The 19,422-nt window shown below is 31.4% G+C and overlaps 3 protein-coding genes and 1 long non-coding RNA gene across 4 annotated transcripts; all 4 read left to right on the top strand.

Annotated features, from left to right (window-relative positions):
* Nucleotides 1-1,796: 1,796 nt before the first annotated feature.
* Nucleotides 1,797-3,590, top strand: LOC105641702 (putative UDP-rhamnose:rhamnosyltransferase 1). The gene has a single exon (XM_012226297.4). It carries the CDS (start codon nt 1,856-1,858, stop codon nt 3,272-3,274), a length of 1,419 nt encoding a protein of 472 aa, XP_012081687.3. The 5' UTR covers nt 1,797-1,855; the 3' UTR covers nt 3,275-3,590.
* Nucleotides 3,591-10,020: 6,430 nt separating this feature from the next.
* Nucleotides 10,021-11,262, top strand: LOC149497849 (uncharacterized). Its single transcript, XR_016320206.1, has 3 exons — nt 10,021-10,433; nt 10,758-10,838; nt 11,144-11,262. It is a non-coding gene; the product is annotated as an uncharacterized LOC149497849 (long non-coding RNA).
* A 1,835-nt stretch (nt 11,263-13,097) lies between these two features.
* On the top strand, nt 13,098-14,752 carry LOC149497848 (putative UDP-rhamnose:rhamnosyltransferase 1). The gene is made up of 2 exons (XM_089719691.1): nt 13,098-13,798; nt 13,943-14,752. The coding sequence occupies exons 1-2, from the start codon at nt 13,198-13,200 to the stop codon at nt 14,620-14,622; spliced, it is 1,281 nt and encodes a 426-aa protein (XP_089575817.1). The 5' UTR covers nt 13,098-13,197; the 3' UTR covers nt 14,623-14,752.
* Nucleotides 14,753-15,077: 325 nt separating this feature from the next.
* On the top strand, nt 15,078-16,781 carry LOC105641707 (putative UDP-rhamnose:rhamnosyltransferase 1). Its single transcript, XM_089719692.1, has one exon. The coding sequence runs from the start codon at nt 15,169-15,171 to the stop codon at nt 16,564-16,566; it is 1,398 nt and encodes a 465-aa protein (XP_089575818.1). The 5' UTR covers nt 15,078-15,168; the 3' UTR covers nt 16,567-16,781.
* Nucleotides 16,782-19,422: the final 2,641 nt, after the last annotated feature.

Raw genomic sequence — 19,422 nt, 5'->3', positions numbered from 1 at the left:
ATATATATATTTACTAGATTATATATTTTTAAATTTTAAATTTTTCAATATGGATATCTTTTAAAATTATAATTTTAAGCTTATCTTGATGAAAATTTTGTCCAAAATTTACCACATATCCCTCCACAAAAATTAAATGTAAAATTTATTTATTTACTTTAATGCTATGCTTAAAGCCTCAATAAATATTTTATATTTGAATCATAAACGAGCAAAATAGTAAACACGTGCCATGTTCTTTTAGTCCATATAATTATGAATAGCAAATGCTAACCACGAATTATCTTTCTATATATGGAATCAGAGAACAATATCATTTTAGGCTTCATCAAATCCATGAAAATTTTTTATTTCGGGATGAGCATGCCCTATGTGCTGCATGCGGCTCCGCCCGTGTGTTTAAAGTCTTTCCCACCACACTTGTGGCTGTGATTAAACTAAAAAGTGTTTCTGCCTTGATACGAAACACAAGATGAATTTTTTAAAGGGCTTGTGTAAATATAATATAATATCAAAAATATAGAGGGTCCCACAAGTAAAAAAGGTCGGCAATCAATCGTATTGCCAATCATCTCATGCCTGGTCCACATGTGCAGTGTCCACTGCTGACTTATCCACCGCAGGAGCATAATCATCTCCGCCAATCATGCCCTCTGAAACATCTTTATCTCCTGTCTTATTCGAATTTTGAAAGCTTCTGCCATTAGTGGCTTTTCCAAAACCGTCACCATGAGCAGGTTTTGAGTCGCCTTAAAAGTCTTTCCCGCCACACTTGATAAGCGGTTGTGATTAAACTAAAAAGTGTACCTGCCTTATACGAAACACAAGATGAATTTTTTAAAGGGCAGTGATACACAGTTCGAGTCGCCCGGTCATTTGGTCCTTATAATATAATATAATAAATATAGAGGGTCCCACAAGTAAAAAAGGTCGGCAATCAATCGTATTGAAGTGAAAAGGGTAATAGTGTAAATATAATCCATAGCATCTCATATACCCCTGTTTCAGACTTCCACAATCTCCAGCTTCCTTCTATGTGTGTTCATATTGATCTGCAGCATCTCTAACTTCTGTTTTTCTATCTCAAATACCTCTTCCTCCGATCCATGTATGTGACAATTTTCTTAATTCTTAATTGATGTTATTATAATTATTATTTCAAGTTTAATAGAAGAAAAAGAAGTTTTTATATTTTGAGAGACCTTTGAACCTTTAATCTTTTCCATCTATGGTTCCAGTCTATCTTAACATGCAGCATCTCTTCCTTCTTTTAACAATTTCATTTTCTCTCTCTTGTCAAACATAAACACCCTGCAATAGATATAGAAAAGACCATAAATTTAATTTCATAAAAATATGAAAAAGTAAAGAGATTTGAGAATTGAAATGAACATCAGTTTGATTTAGAAAGCCTCGTAAAAATCAACGTCTTCTAAAAATCCATCTCCTTCATCGCCTGCTCAGTTCTCATGAAAACAAAAGGCATAAGTGATAAAATAGAAAATCGACTCTGATTATTAAAATCACTCAAGTGCTATCATTTGTGTCTTCTTCGCCATTCTAGCAACTGGTATTGCTCAGGATTTCTCTTTCTTCTTCCTCCGACTGCTCCGTCATATTGGGCATTTCCAGTCTTCTATTTGCGTCAAAGTTCATGTATTAAATCTCATATTTGCCCTCTAATTTGAATTGTATTACAAATGAAGTGTGTATTATACTACATGGAGTATATCTAACACAACTGACTTTGGGGCCCACAGAAATTATAAACAATAGCTCGCCCCTGACATTTGCTTTGGTACACACAGATGAATAATAAACAATGTCTATTTAAACGCTGAGGGTTGCAAAGTAGATGAACACCAAGAAATTCACCATGACTGAAACTAAAAAGCTTCATGTTGCTTTATTTCCATGGCTCGCATTTGGCCATACAATCCCTTATCTTAAGGTAGCCAAACACATAGCCCAGAAGGGTCACAAAATCTCCTTTATATCTACTCCTAGGAATATTCAACGTTTGCCAAAAATCCCTCCAAATTTATCATCCAAAATACATTTCATAAGCCTTCCCTTACCTCAGGTAGACAATCTTCCCCCTGATGCAGAGGCCACCATGGATATACCTACCAACAAAATTCCTTACCTTAAAATAGCTTATGATGGGCTAAAAGAACCCTTGTTTCAGTTTTTAAAAACTTCTGCTCCAGATTGGATCATTTACGATTTTGCCGCTTACTGGCTACCTCCGATCACTTCAGATCTTGGCATTTCTAGTGCCTTTTTCAGTATTTTCTCTGCTTGGACAATGGCTTTCCTGGCATCGTCATCGTCGGCCATGATTAACGGTGATGATGAACGGACTCGACCGGAGGATTTCACTGTCCCTCCTAAGTGGGTACCATTTCCCTCCAAAGTTGCGTATCGGATTCATGAGGCAAAAAGAGCTTTTGAACATTTCGAAGTAAATGATTCGGGTTTATCCGATATGTATCGTCTAGGTACAGTAATGGCGGCAGTCGATGTACTTGCTGTAAGGAGCTGCTTCGAGTTAGAAGCTGATCATTTAAAGCTTTTTGAACAACTTCACGGTAAGCCTGTGCTTCCAATTGGCCTACTTCCGCCGTCAGATCTGGATGTTACAGGTGGCGATGATGAAACGTGGCTTAAAATCTGTGGCTGGCTAGACAAGCAAAACAAAGGATCTGTCGTATACATAGCATTCGGAAGTGAGTTGGAAGTGAGTCAAAAAGATCTGAATGATTTGGCACTTGGATTAGAGCTATCAGGATTGCCATTCTTTTGGACTCTAAGGAAGCAAGGTAACTCGTTCGAGTTACCGGACGGATTTGAAGAGAGAGTGAAAGGACGTGGAATAGTGTGGACGAGTTGGGTACCTCAACTCAGAATTCTAGGGCATGAGTCGGTTGGCGGGTTTTTGACTCACTGCGGTTTGAGTTCAGTTGTAGAGGCACTTAATTTTGGACTCGCATTGATTTTGTTTCCCGTCTCAATTGACCAAGGGTTAAATGCCAGGGTTTTTGAAGAGAAGAAGTTGGGGGTAGAAGTAAAAAGAAATGAGCAAGACGGATCGTTTACAAAGGAATCGTTGGCCGAGTCACTGATGCTGGCTATGGATAACGAGAAAGGAAAATTATATAGAGAGAGTACTAACGAGATGAGGAAGTTAATTACAAATAGAGAAGTTCATAATGGATGCATCGACCAGTTTGTTGAGTTTCTACAAACTCACCGAGTTGGGAGTAGGGAGTAACTCGGTGATACATTCTCCCGCGGACACTTGGTGTCCTTGGTGTATGAATTCACACATGTGCTAATTTCTAAACCAAGATTCATTGTTACGTGTGTAAGAGCATATCCATTGTTCAGTTGTCTTCTACTTCTTTTCTTGGGTCTTCTCTTTGTCTAAACATACTGGGCTTTTTGTAACTGGAATCCCATATATGTCCTTTTCTACTGAGCTGCATACGTAGAGTAATGGCCCCAGTATTTACTCATCTAATGTTATTACGCTCTACCTGAAATAACAATAATATGAGCAAACTATTACTTCCTCGGTCTATAAATAATCTCACATTTGTGAAAGTTTAGTGTTATATTTATAGATTTTTTTTTAGATATAATAAATTTTTTTTCTCAATTTTACTCTTTATAAATGATAAACATTAATTGCTGTAATTTTTAAAAATCTCTCACTTTAATACAAATAAGGATAATATATTAATTTATTTAATAATTTATTATAAACTTATACAAATTAAATGGTTTTTTGAAGGTACGAAAAGAGTAGATGAGAGAGTATTTAATGAACATTACTACAAAAAGTTGTCCTTTCTTGGAGTAGGCCATACTGGACTATGATTTTGATCGTTGTACTTTCTTTTTTGGGAAAAGTACAATGGGATTTTTGTAATTACGAAATACAGTTAATTTATCCTTTTTTTTTAACAGAGTAAAGTATTTTTATGATTTACTTCCATTAAATTATAAAATTTTTCGTTTAATTTTTATATGTTTTCTATATTATAAAATAACAAAATATTCTTTTTTTTTTTTTAAAACACAGGAATATTATAGCTGTATTTTTCAAACCATAAAGTTGTCATTTCTTGAAGTATTTAGAAATGATAACATCGGGATATTATACTATTGCATCTTTTTCTGTTAAGTACGATAGTATTTCTTATTGTCTTAACAGAAAAGATACAAAAGATGGAGAAAAAGATCTAATAATATAACGGAAGTAAAATTCAGAAATAAATTTATATATTTTAAAAAAGATAAAGACAAAATAATTTATTTCGCAAACCACGAGTAACGTAACATACTTTTCTTTTTTTTTTTTTTTTTTTTGGGTAAAAGTTTAGATTATTACAATTATAAAACATGTCATTATTGTTTTTCTTTTCATATTTGGTAATTGATACTGACCAATCAATTTTAATTGCTTTTATAATTATTATTTGATTTTAAGTTTGATAATTAGGCCATATTCTGCATTTAAAGTAGTATTAATTTTTGATAGGATTAAAATATTATTTTAATTAATTATAACATTCGATAATACAATATCTGCACTAGCATTTAGAGTTTGAGAAGTTTTTTATAAAACGTTATCTTCATTAACGTTTAACGTTTTGTAATTTCTTTATAGCACTTATACACATTACTCGTCTTTTCTTATTCCTTACTTTCATACCATTTTTTATCATTTTATATTAAATAACTAATCAAGTAGTTATTTATATTAATATATATTTGCTTTTAATATTTTTTTTAAACGCAGCCTCTCTCTCCCTTTCGCCATTAAAATTAGAACTTCTAAATTTGCTAACCATTAATTTGAATCCGCGCACTCAACATAGTTGAATCAAATTAAAAATTAACCCATTGCAACTTTGCTCTAATATAGACACAACAGCCTCTTTTAGGTTCATTACTTAACGATAATGATTTTTTCAATTATCAGTATAAATTATTTTTCCCATCAATTTCAAAACGTAAAAAATATATAATTATAAAATATATTTTATAGGTAAATTATTAACCACTCCACTCCAATTAAAATTTATATTAAATTCATGTGTGTGAGCGCACTAATATTCCGCTAATATTTTATAGTATTAAATTTGGAGAAAATCAAATGCTACATTCTCAACATGTTTTCGGAGTTATTACGTGTTTTGTTTATCATCGTATAGCAATAATTTAAACTTAAATATATATTTGCTTTTAATATTTTTTTTAAACGCAGCCTCTGTCTCCCTTTCGCCATTAAAATTAGAACATCTAAATTTACCGACCATTAATTTGAATCCGCACACTCAACATAGTTGAATCAAATTCCAAATTGGACCATTGCAACTTTGCTCTAATACAGACATAACAGCCTCTTATAGGGTCATTACTTGACGATAATGATTTTGTCAATATCAGTATAAATTATTTTTCCCATCAAGTTCAAAACGTAAAAAAAAATATAATTATAAAATATATTTTATAGGTAAAATATTAACCACTCCACTCCAATTAAAATTTATATTAAATTCATGTGTGTGAGCGCACTAATATTTCGCTAATATTCTATAATATTAAATTTGGAGAAAATCAAATACTACATCCTCAATATGTTTTCGGAGTTATTATGTGTTTTGTTTATCATCGTGTAGCAATAATTTAAACTTAAATATATATTTGCTTTTAATATTTTTTTTAAACGCAGCCTCTCTCTCCTTTTCGCCATTAAAATTAGAACATCTAAATTTACCTACCATTAATTTGAATCCGCGCACTCAATATAGTTGAATCAAATTCAAAATTGACCCATTGCAACTTTGCTCTAATGTAGACATAACAGCCTCTTTTAGGGTCATTACTTGACGATAATGATTTTGTCAGTATTAGTATAAATTATTTTTCCCATCAATTTCAAAACGTAAAAAAAATATAATTATAAAATATATTTTATAGGTAAATTATTACCCACTCCATTCCAATTAAAATTTATATTAAATTCATGTGTGTGAGCACACTAATATTCCGCTAATATTTTATAGTATTAAATTTGGGGAAAATCAAATGCTACATCCTCAACAAGTTTTCGGAGTTATTACGTGTTTAGTTTATCATCGTGTGGCAATAATTTAAAATTAAATATATCTTTGCTTTTAATATTTTTTTAACCGCATCCTTAAATTTTAGTACTCTTTAGTCTTGTTATAGATTTTTATATATTTTTTAAATAAATTACAAATATATGATTATTCTGATATAGATTCATGTTATTTATGTTTCTGCTACTACTTGTGTTTTATCTCCATCTTGTGTGGAGTTTATGATCTCTCTATTTTATATAGAGTTTTGTTTTGTTGTTGGCATTTGTTTGGTTTATTTGGATTGGTTGCAATTTGTGGAGAATTTTTCATTTATACGATGATCTCGTCTTTTGAAACTTGGTAGTGTGGTTTGTTCCTCTATTGAATTTAATGGTTTAAATCCTCTGTGTTTGTCATAAGTAATTAATTCATAGATAATTATGCCATGTATAGAAGATTCGGAGAGTTCATCTAATCAATCACTTTTGAAGATCTATTTGTTTTCTTCAAGTTCACTTTCTATTTTTTATTAGAATTTTTTATTAGATCAATGAACAATAATTATTTTATAGTTTTTATTCTATATCTGGTTTTCAAGAGAAGGGTCATGTCCTTCCTGTAATATTTGTATTAATACTAATATTATCTTCAATAAATACACATATATTTGCTTTTGCTAAACAAAAAGAAAAACAATATTTGTTAATTCTATTGTTTGTTTATATAAAGGGAGTGTTATTTTCAGTGTAGAAAATTATTAATATTAAGAGTTAAATTTATCATTTGAACAAAATTTCAGATTTTTATTTATTTTTCTCATCTCATTTTATCTTTTTGTTCTTTTCAGGGCAATACTATTGCAATTAGACTCAATTTGACCCAATCCATCCTAATAAATTTAAAAATATAATGAATTGAGTTACATCAATCATCTTTATAATTTAAGATGATTGAATTGGATTATGAATTCCCCAGCCACTACAAAAAAAACGCTAAATTGCGACCAATTTTTGCGACCGACAAATATCGGTCGCAAATTTGCGACAGATTTACTACAGAAGAAAAAACCGTCGCAAATTTTAGCGCTAAAAATTCCCGCGATCTTGTTTCTCAGTTTGTGACTCATATGCGACGGATTTGCGACCGCAGGTACTCCTCCCGGCGATCCGACATCGGATCCTGCAGATGAGCAGCAACATAGATTTGATTTTGGACTTTTTTAGTTTTTCATTTGTATTTTGATATTTTAATTTGTTTAGTACAATAAAAATTATATTTTTATATTGTTCTTGAATTGCGTGTGTGATATATATGTATATATGTTAATTTTCACAGGTGCGGAAAAATTTTGGTTTCATAATAATATTTAATTTTTTTTTCAATTTTGCGACCGATTTGCGACCGATTTGATACCAAAAAATAAAATTTTAAATTAACACTTTGCGACCGATTTAAAAAATTTGCGACAGATTTTTCTGCGACTGAATTTGCGACTGAATTTCCAATTAAACCACGACCAACAATTGCGACTGCTTATTCAAATTTGCGACCGATATTATCGGTCGCAAATTAGCGACCGATGACATCATCGGTCGCAGAAATTTTTTGCGACCAGACATTTTGCGACCGATCTCTGTCGGTCGCAGATCGGTCGCTAAGTGAATTTAGCGACCGATATTAGCCATTTTGCGACCGATTTGTCGGTCGCAAAATGGCGTTTTTTTTGTAGTGAGCTAATGGATTTTAAAGACTTTTCTCTTTATCTTCCAAGTTCATACATATTTTAAATAAGGCAATAGTGATGACTTTCCTCTTTCTCAAAGTCATTAGATAATATAGACAGGAGCGATAATTAGAGATGTGCAATCGATCGGTTTTATTCTAAACTGAATTAAAATCAAGCTATGTATAAAATCAAATTGAATTGATTGTTTTAGCCGACCTAATTTGAATTTTGGATAAAATAAATTTATTTTCTATAATCAAAATGAAAACTAAATAAGAAATTATGACCAAATCATACTGGTTATTCTTATAACCGAATTGGAAAACTAAACAAGCTTGATTTAATCAGAACCTATGTGGTATTAGAATTTGAGTGAAAGAACAAAAAAGGATGAGAAAAGAAAAGGAAAATAAATGAAAAGAGCAATTTTGACAAAAAAAAAATAGATTTGAGAAATTAGGTGAGATAATGGGAAAGTATAGTAAAATTAAGAAATATTTTATTATATTTTAGATGATTTAATTATATTTTTAATACTATGTAAAAATCATAAACAACAAATAAAAGTTGATAGATGAATAATAAATTTATTAATTCTTGCATTGGTGACACTTACCATAAGAGGATATTCTAGAATTAGTTGATGTATTCATAATTAATCTATAAAATGTTCTAAAATAAATTTATCATTGCAATCAAAAATTGACAAGACGAACATATCAAAATATAATCTAGTGATAAGTGTATATACGATCCAGTAATAAATTTGAATTTAAATTCCTCTCCCTCAATATTAAAAAAAAAAAAAAAATAACGCGAAAGAAATCCGCGTCTTTATCAAATGGATTTATTCTATTAAATTATATTTAGCGAATCTTTGATACATTAAACTTATAGATAAAGTTAATTAAATAAAATAAAATAAAACAATCACACTTCACTTCTTTTCATATAGAAAAACTCATCAAATCTTAAAAGTAATATCAAACCCACTCGTATTATAGAGGTGTATGACATATGACTTCCACCCACTCATATTAATTATTAATTTCTTAATTTTCTTTTTCGTATGTCTTAAATTATTCGTCCACGATAGCAAGCTCTTTCAATCCTGGCTAGCCGTACTTTTTTTCTTTTTTATAAATAAATAATATTTAAATTTTATTATTTTATTATTGTTTAATATGTTTCTTTATCAATAATATGTTAAGTAAACTACTAATTTATCACCAATAAAATCTTGATTTAAAAAAATTAATATATTAACGTTTGATCTTCCACTTATACCTTAGCTAATTGTCTTGTTTATTGGATAAATAACTTGTAATTTTGTTAATATTTTGGTCTTTCTGTTCAAAATTGTCTCCTTTACCTATCAATTGATTGAAAATTTGATCTCTAGTTTATATTCTTGTTAACTATGAAGTTCCTAATTTATTATTTTCATTATCACTTTGGTTCCTCTGTCTTGCACTTTTTATTTTAATTTTGCTATAATTTCAAAATTGGAATGAATTGAAAATTTTAAAACATTAATTATGCGACCCAATCCTGCTACATGAATTAATTTAATGCATCATAATAAAAATAATTAAAAAAACACTGTATTTACATAAAAATCTTATAATTGACATTCTCGCTTCTTCTTTGTTGGATCTAGTTCAAAGATTTTGGTACCAAAGGTGAGTATTCACTCTTCTATAAACATAATACCAAAATGTGATTAGGATTTCGCTTCTAGAATTTTATGCAACTTATCATTTAATATTATCTGAAAAATAATCATATAATATTTAATGAAGATTAAAAAAAAAAATTCAATATGTTCCCAAGAAAATATCTTCTAACAATTTTTCATGTTTTCCTTCTTATTTTAGGTTAATATGGCCTTGATGCAGCAAAAACGTTTGGAGCGAGATTAGTCTTGGAAGCAGCAACTAGGAAATGGGAAAACCAAAGCAATCAATGTGGAGGCTTTCTCTCGTACACTTCCTGTGTATTTAAGCTCACTGTCTAGGATAATTTTATAATGGTGTATTGTGTTTGGTGAGGACTGATGTGGGAGGAGGGGATGAAAGTGTTCAGCGTTGCCTTCAAAAGCTTGTCTACAATTTAGGAGGAAAATGAAGGGAATATAAAAGAAAGAAAATTTTATAACATAGTTGTGTTGTACTGCAAAGTTTTCCTTAGATAAGGTGCAAGTTATAGTGTAAGATAAACTCATTTAAGTTTTAATAGTTTTCTGATCTGATCTTTGTGATTATTCTCATTTGCTTCTTCACAGGATGCTGTTTTAATTCTACCTTGAGTAATGGGTTTTTCAGCATTATTCCCTGCTTTGATGATAAAATATTAATGGAACCAAAGATTTACCAACCTAAAGGCTGATTATTAAGGTAAAGGATTTTATTTGGATGGTATGAGCCTGTTGTGCCATGCACATCAACCTTTCTAATATGTTCATCCTTTTATCTTTTTTCCACGTTCTGCTCTCCTTCCAGCTCAATTGGATAATATTTTCCTTTGTTATTTTGTATTGGTAGGTTATTCTACATTGCCATGTTAAGCAACTCTGTTGTCAAAACAAAGGGGTAAAGATATATGTAAACTAAATAGAATGAGAAAATACATCACATTTTAAATTGCATATTGTCTTTTCTTGTAATGCCTTCTTGTTTTGTTTTCTATATTTCTATGTCATCTTTGATTCTTTTGGCAATTACTTTGCAGCACTGTGATATCCCTTCTACTTTCCGTTACTCTCTGCTAACTATGTGTATGCCACAGGCATTAGTATCACTTATCTGCATACTGCTTCATTTTTAATTATCTAAACCTTAATACTTTCATCCGGAGTAGGTTTCGTAAGTTCTGAACCTTTCCTGCATCCGTTTTGTTGCTGTGTTCCTGTTTAGGTTTTACATTTGAAGCCAACAATGGAAGTCTTAAATCCTTGAACATTGGTTTCAGGAATCTGCAAATTGGATCCAGAAAAGGTAAGATAGCCTTAACCCCCTGTTTAGTGTAAATGATTTGAAGTATAAAATTCATGTAGAAATAGTAATATTTAGTTCAGTTAAAATTGAACTCCATGAAGTTGAATTGATGAGAATGAAATGTCCTTTTTTTTAATTCATAAAAGTCCTGAAAACATGAAATTTCAAATGAATTACACAAATTTTCGGAATTCACTTGTACCCACATACTACCATATTTTCAAGGGTAACTGAATTTTTCTTCTTGTATTAATACATCTAACATTTGTGACTGTATTGTGATACAAAATTAGCATTACTTGCAGGCCAAAGCTGCAAATTGCTGTTCCTGCACCGAAATTGGTCAGAAGGTACTACGGGACAGGGGCAGATCCCACTGAAAGGAATTCTACGAACATCATCAGGTTCTTGTATAAAAAAAATAAAAAAAAAAAAGGAAAAATATAGGCTAGCGATGAATTTATGAATGAGCTGTCCAGTTTATTTTTCATGTATAGTGGTTATCTATTTATAATATATATAAAAGTACGAATGGGAGATATTGGGTTCTTAAAATGCCCTACGGACTTTTAATTTTATTAGTTGATTAAAAATGTAATTAAGGATAATTTAGTCCTATTCTAATTAAGAAATTTTAATTTTATTGTATTTTATTAATTGATTTAGTCTCATTTTAATTAGAAAACTTTTAATTTATTGATTTATACATTATATTAAAAATATCTTTTAGTTTTATTCTAATTAGGAAATTTTTAATTTTATTGCCTAAAAAATTAAAATAAGATATTATAATATAAAATAATTTTTAGATGTTTAAATAGACTAATACCTACACGTATTAGTACCACTAGAAAACGAAAAAATAAAAAATAAAAATCTTTTAATTCATTTATATTGATCCTAATTGTTAAATTATATAAGAAATTATTAGTTGATTATAAATTATTTCTATTAAAGAAAATCATTAAGAAATATTAAATATCAACTAAATATATAGGAATATTAAATCAATTAGGAATCTTAATATTAATCTAATTGACCTAAAGTCTCACTATAAATAGGCCTTTTAGAGCTAATTGAGAGAAAACAAATGTTGAGAGAAAGCAAACATTACCTCAGAGGATCAAATGATAGTGTGATTTTCTCAAAATAGTTGGAATTTTCAGTTAATAAATTTCAATAATGTAAGTGTATTTCATCTCTTGGAATTCTAATGATTCACAATTTTTTATTTGTTTTATTTTATTTTATTAATTGATTTTCTTCTTCAATTTTTCACATTATAAATTTGTTAATGTTTGTGAAAAAGTTTAGAATTAGGTTCAACTATAGGTAAGTTGAGAGAATTTTAATAGTTTGAAATAATTCTATTAATGTGTTTATGCATATTAATTTAAAACTGACTAATTTAATATAAACTACACTTCAAAAATAATGAAGCACACTATTATTTACTATTTATTTGTTAAGTAACATATTATAAGATTTATTGTTTGATGAAATAATATACAATAATCTTATTAATTAAAAATATTAATTCTGATTAGGAATTAGATTTCAAACTAATTTAATATACAATAATCTACCAAGAAAAAACAAAAGAATAAGAGCAAAGATCGGTCCCAATAATGTTATTAATAATAATTTTTATTATACATTTTACTTTTTTAGAATAATATATCAATTTTAATAATATATCTTGTTGCTTTTTCTTAAAAAGTTATATAATTATTGAATTTTTGGCTATTAAAAACTAATTATTATGAATTATTTAAAATCTAAATTTATAAAATTACCCTAAATTGTTTTGTCACATTATAAATTTAGGACCTATTGTGCTCTTAACGTCAAAGTTTATTATCTATCTCACATCATCTCAATTTCAAAATGATATGGAGACATGAAGTAATTATTGAAAAATTTTATTAATTACTGTTAGATTTTTCACAACCAATCGTATTTGTAGAAACAAAATTATTATATTATGGAGACATGAAGTAATAAAATAATCCTCCTCCAGACTAGGCTTTTTGGATGCTGATCACGTAGAGGTCATTCGGCCCAGTGTTGTATAATATGTAATTCCCTCCTTTTTAAAAGAAAAAATAAAATACTAACATTCAATAATTCAAGGGCCTACGATCCAAAATGCAGGAGCACCGCATCGCCACCGAGGTTGTTGTATCATAGTCGATCGTGACACGTCACATAATTTGATTGAGATGAAAAACTTAAATATAAAATTAAATATTTCAAATCATATCACAGGACTTTGGCTCGCTGGGTTCCTCGTTAGTTCTACTTCTACATATGACACGATACGAAGCTAAGAAATGCAGAGTAACACCAATAATCCACCATGACTGAACCTAAAAGGCTTCATGTAGCTTTCTTTCCATGGCTAGCATTCGGCCATATGATCCCATTCCTCGAACTCGCCAAACGCATAGCCCAGAAGGGTCACAAAATCTCTTTTCTATCTACTCCTAGAAACATTCAACGTTTGCCAAAAATCCCTCCAAATTTATCATGCAATATAAATTTCATAAGCCTTCCCTTACCTCAGGTTGACAATCTCCCCCCTGATGCAGAGGCCACCATAGACTTACCCTTCGATAAAATTCGATACCTTAGAATGGCCTATGATAGCCTAAAAGACCCTCTGGTTCAATTTTTAGAAACTTCCGCTCCAAATTGGGTGATTTACGACTGTTTCCCTTACTGGTTACCTCCTATTCTGGCCGATCTTGGGATCTCCAGTGCCTTCTTTAGTATTTTCGGTGGTTGGACTTTAACTTTCTGGGCATCACCGTCATTGGCCACGATTGACGGCGATGATTCAAGATTTCATCCAGAAGACTTCACTGTCCCTCCTAAATGGATCCCGTTTCCCTCGAAAGTCGCATATCGACTCCATGAAGCAAAGAGAATTCCCCATCGTTTCGAGGTAGACAATTCAGGTATTCCCAAACACATATTTGGATCATTAGTTCGTTCAGTAATGGCGAGTAGTGATATTATAGCTATTAGGAGCTGTTTCGAGCTAGAAGCTGATTTTTTAAGACTTGTTAGAGAGCTTCATGGTAAGCCTGTGTTTCCATTAGGTCTACTGCCACCTTTAACTCTAGATGGCAATGGTGATGAAGATGATACGTGGCTTAAAATCCGAGATTGGCTAGACAAGCAAGAAAAAGGGTCTGTAGTATACATAGCATTTGGAAGCGAAGTGGATTTGAGTCAGAACGAGTTCACTGAGTTGGCACTCGGGTTAGAGCTATCAGGTTTGCCATTCTTTTGGGCTTCAAGGAAACGGAACGATTACTCGGCGGAGTTGCCAGATGGGTTCGAGGAGCGAGTTGAAGGACGTGGAATGTTTTGGACGAGTTGGGTACCTCAACCAAGAATCCTGAGTCATGAATCGGTTGGAGGGTTTTTGACTCATTGTGGTTTTAGTTCAATTATAGATGCTCTATATTCTGGACGTGCTTTGATTATGTTGCCTATTACTTTTGACCACGGTTTAATTGCTAGGGTTTTTGAAGACAAGAAAGTCGGTGTAGAGATAACAAGAGATGAGGAAGATGGGTCTTATACAAGGGACTCGGTGGCTGACTCAGTGAAATTGGTTATGGTTGAGGAGGAAGGAAAATTGTATAGAGAGAATGCAAAAGAGATGTCGAAGTTATTTGCAAATGAAGAACTACATGACCGTTATATTGACCAATTCGTTGAGCTTCTACAAACTCACCGAGTTGGGTGCACCGAGTCCCCGGTTATCGAATGATTCCGGTGAATTGGGAGGGGCAATATGTGCTTGTATTTAGTGTGCCAGAGTCAATAATAATGAGATACATATGCCGCAAGGAATTGTATTAATATAAATTGTTTTAATTAATAAAGTAAATATAAAATAATTTGATTTTTTTTCTTTTAAAAAAAAGGGGGAAAAAAATTAATTGTTTAGCAATTAAATCAAAATTTCCCAGACTGCCAGATTGGTAGGTTTGAGCAAAATAATAGTTTTGTGCATCATGACAATTTTTCTACAAGTACTAATTGATTTTTTAATTGAAAAATAGATTTGGTTCAGCCACTCTTAATTGATTCTTTTACTTTTCCACGAGTTGGTAAAGTTTCATTTTGCAAAGTTTTGTCCCTACCTTCAATTAAAACAAGGCCATTTTAGTATTTTCACTCCTGCTAAAGGATATTTTTTGATACAATATCAACCACGATTAGCCCAAAGTTTTGCTTATCATGATTTTCATTTTTCAATATAGGGATTTTCTACAAGCAGCTTGTAGGCTTCTACATTAGTCCTCTGTTCACCATGAATGAACATAAAAAGCTCCATATTGCTCTGTTTCCATGGCTAGCGTTTGGTCATATAATCCCATTCCTCGAGCTCGCCAAGCTTTTAGCCAAAAGAGGTCACAAAATCTTCTTTATTTCTACCCCTAAAAACATCCAGCGTTTGCCCAAAATCCCTCCAAATTTAGCAAACCTTGTCCATTTAGTAACCCTCACTTTACCTTCTGAAGACCATCTCCCCCCTAATTCAGAGGCCACCACTGACATTCCCACGCACAAGGTTCCATACCTCAAGAAAGCCTACGATAACCTGCAATGCCCTCTGCTTCAGTTTCTAGAAACTTCTACTCCTGATTGGATTATTTACGACTTCTCACCTTTCTGGTTACCTCGTATTACGGCCGATCTCGGAATCTCAAGTGCCTTTTTCAGTATCTTTGGTGGTTGGACTCTAACATTTTTTGGATCATCATCGGCCATGATTAACGGTGATGATCTACGGACTCAGGCAGTGGACTTCACCGTTCCACCTAAGTGGGTTCCTTTTCCCTCAAAAGTCGCGTTTCGGTTACACGAGGCAAAGAAACTGTTGAGTCATGTTCAGGTGAATGATTCGGATAGCTCCGATGGGTTTCTTTTGGGTTCAGTAATGGCAGGTTGTGATGTTATAGCTATACGGAGCTGCTTCGAGTTGGAGGGTGACTTCTTAAGGCTTGTCGAACAGCTTCACGGCAAGCCTACGCTTCCAATAGGTCTGTTACCACCTTCAGATCCGGATGTCAATGGTGAAGAAGACGAGACGTGGCGTATAATCAGTCAATGGTTAAACAGTCAAAACAAAGGATCTGTGGTTTACATAGCATTCGGGAGCGAGGTGGAAGTGAGTCAACAGGAATTAACTGAGTTGGCATTCGGTTTAGAGTTATCAGGACTTCCCTTCTTTTGGACTTTAAGGATAAAAGATAACTCACTCGGACTGCCGAATGAATTTGAGGAGCGAGTCCAGGGACGTGGGCTAGTGTGGAAAACTTGGGTACCTCAACTCAGAATTCTGAGTCATGAATCGGTTGGTGGGATTTTGACTCACTGTGGTTATAGTTCAATTATAGAAGCACTATATTTTGGACGAGCTTTGATTATGCTGCCCATTGCTCTGGACCAAGGGTTAATTGCTAGAGTTTTTGAAGAAAAGAAGGTTGGTGTAGAAATAACCAGAGATGAGCAAGATGGGTCTTTTACAAGGGACTCGGTAGCTGAGTCATTGAGGTTGGTTATGGTTGATAAGGAAGGAAAAGAATACAGAGATGCTGCAAAGGAGATGAGGGAGTTATTAGCAGATAAAGATCTCCATGACAGATACGTAGATCGTTTTGTTGAGTTGCTGCAACATCATCGAGTTACTTGTAATTTAAATTGACTCAGTTCTTTGAACGATTTCTTCATGACTCAGCAGTAAACAGGGGCTTCATGGTCGAATACTGTACCAGTCTATAATGTGGATTTTTTTTTGGTAGAAAAAAAATTATTTAGTTCCTATGGTTTGCAACAATTGCACGAATTGTTTGTTGTATTATTTATGCTAAAAAGCAAAAGTTCTTTTTAATAATATGATTAATGTATTTATGCTTTTAACATATTATTTTTTTATTCCCGTGAAATTAATTATTTATATTATCAATAAAATTACTTTTAACATAAATAAGTATAATGGGAAAGGGAAAATGATTTTTTTTTACTAGAGAGAATAAGACGATGGACTTGAATTTCAAAATACCATTATACCGTGAAAAAAAACTGTTTTTGGTGACTTCTTCCATACAATTAAGACATTCTATCACTAAATCACTTCAAACATTTATTATTCAAAAGATATATATATAAAATTTATAAATTATAAATAAATGAAATAAAAATATTGTTAGATAGATACATAAAACCATATTTATAAGGAAAAATTATGGTAAATAAGTGTAATGGAGTAAATATTTTTATAATTATTATTTTGATATAGTTAACTATGTAATTTTCTAGGGCTCATGTCTGGAATAATTAACTCAGGTTGACAGTTTGTTCGCATGAGTTTTTTTATCAGAGATTGAACTCTTATCTTTAAAAAGATGGTATCAGCTGTCAATTCTTCATAAGTTAAAAAAGAAAAAAGAACATCCCCTTTTTAGTTTCATTACAAAATAACAGTGCAGAGGGCAGCAATCTAGTTATGAGAATGTGAGCTGTCAATCATTTTCAAGGTCCATTGCTCTGAATCTGAATGTCAGTACGTAAACCTAAGGGGACCTTTCTCTTCTTGTTGAAATAAATATTCGGTGCTATCTCTGCTCATTAATAACACAAGATCATCGACTTGCTCGCAAGTTAAATTGACTCATAATTTCCATGAATGAATAGGAACATACAGCCATGCACCACAAAGTTTTCAGCAGAGCAGGGTTATACATATGAACTCTGCACTTTATTTTATGAATAATTATATATTAGAAAATTATGTGTGTCTTGTTACCAGTTCAAATATGATTCCGACGTCTCAGATTCTTAGGTAACATAGGCTAAGTTGAAATAGAAGGATAATTCTGTTAGTATTAACAAACTAGAAATTAATGTATATTCATAATTTAGGGCAACCTGTTGGTTCCTTATCATGAGCTTGTAAAAAGTACTCATAACTAAGGGTGGTCACGGTTTCAGAACCGGCGGTTTCGGTTCCAAAAAAATTGGAATCGGAACTGAACCAAAAATTTTCGGTTCCGGTTCTAGTTCTGGTTTGGAACCGAACGGCTCCGGTTCCGGTACGGTGTCAAAACCGACGGTTCCGATCGGTTTTTCGACCGATTTTTCGGTAAATCGCATAATTTTAAATTTTAAATTTTGAAGACCGATTTTCAAAATTTAATAAATTTGTGAAAGTTATTTGTAAAAAAAATACACCTAAAAAATTAAAAAATGCTTCAATTAAATTTATTTTTTTAAAGACTTGAACTTAATTATTTTTTTAAAAAAAATTCTTCAACTGAATTTATTTTTTGTTTAAAAAATTTTGAACATAATTAAAAAAAAAAAGGGCTTGAACTTAATTTTTTTTTTTTTTTAAAAAAGAGCTTGAACTTAATTTTTTTTTTTTAAAAAAAATAAATTAAGTTGCCTACGTATCCTCTTGGGGTTTAGAGGAATCAAAGCCCACGTAGTTCTTACTTACCTTATACCAATTTAACCCATTTTACCTTATTCGCTATTTGCACCGCCGGTTGATGTTCCCGTTGAGGACCCATCGTATAAATCATATAAATCTTCATTTTCTTTTAAATTTTCTTGTGCTCTTAGTTCGGCCTTGCTCCAATCATCCACGCATGATTGTGTTCTAAAGAATCGGGTGTCATATGAGATCGTGTTTCATCAAGTATGTTTCCTCCTTGACTAAAAGCTTGTTCAACCGCAACAGTGGAGACCGGAGCTGCTAAAACTTGTTTTGCAATTAAAGAAAGTATTGGCGTGACGACTCCACTAATCTAAAATTGGAAAATTAGTATCTGCATAATCATCACCAAACTCAAAAGAAGTGGTTAGATAATTATCAAATTTAGGAAAAGAACTGGATTCCCTTGGTCTTTTTTGTCTTTGTAGTAAAATCTATTCAGCAACACCAACACCACTTACCCTTTGTGTTGGAAATTGTTGAATATTAGATTGAGAAGAATTAGAAGTAGATGAACTAGAAAATTGAACAAATTCACTATATAATTGCATAATATTTTGTTTAACTTCGTGCAATACTACATTTATATTAACATTATCTCCTATATCAAGATTTAATACTTCATAATAAATAGTCAAATATTCACATAAACATCAATTTTACATCTAGGATCAAATACAATAGCAACAAGATAAATGAGTGATATATTTTTAAAATAAGATAACCATTTTTTTTCATTGAAAAAATACAATCTTTTAATATACAATCATTTTCAAATTCTTGGAGTGCACTAACAATATTAATACACATAGGTAAAAATAAATGAGATGTGGGATAATAAACCCCATTAAATTTATAGGTAGCATCATTAAAAATTTTTTAAATATCTAAAATTTTTGCACAAATATCCAAATTTTATAGATATAAATTAATATTTTCCATATTATTAGTAACAAAAAAGCATAATAATTCTTTATAAGAAAAAGACTCGTTTAGTAATTCATATGTTGAATTCCAACGAGTTGGGACATCCCTTGAAAAACATTTTGGTCTTTTATTATTTTC

Source organism: Jatropha curcas, chromosome 3 (assembly GCF_041381405.1).
Source record: "Jatropha curcas cultivar XTBG-Jc1 chromosome 3, XTBG_Jcur_1.0, whole genome shotgun sequence".
Classification (NCBI taxonomy): domain Eukaryota; kingdom Viridiplantae; phylum Streptophyta; class Magnoliopsida; order Malpighiales; family Euphorbiaceae; genus Jatropha; species Jatropha curcas.
Note: the sequence above shows the minus strand (reverse complement) of the source record. Positions and strands in the feature narration are given on the sequence as shown.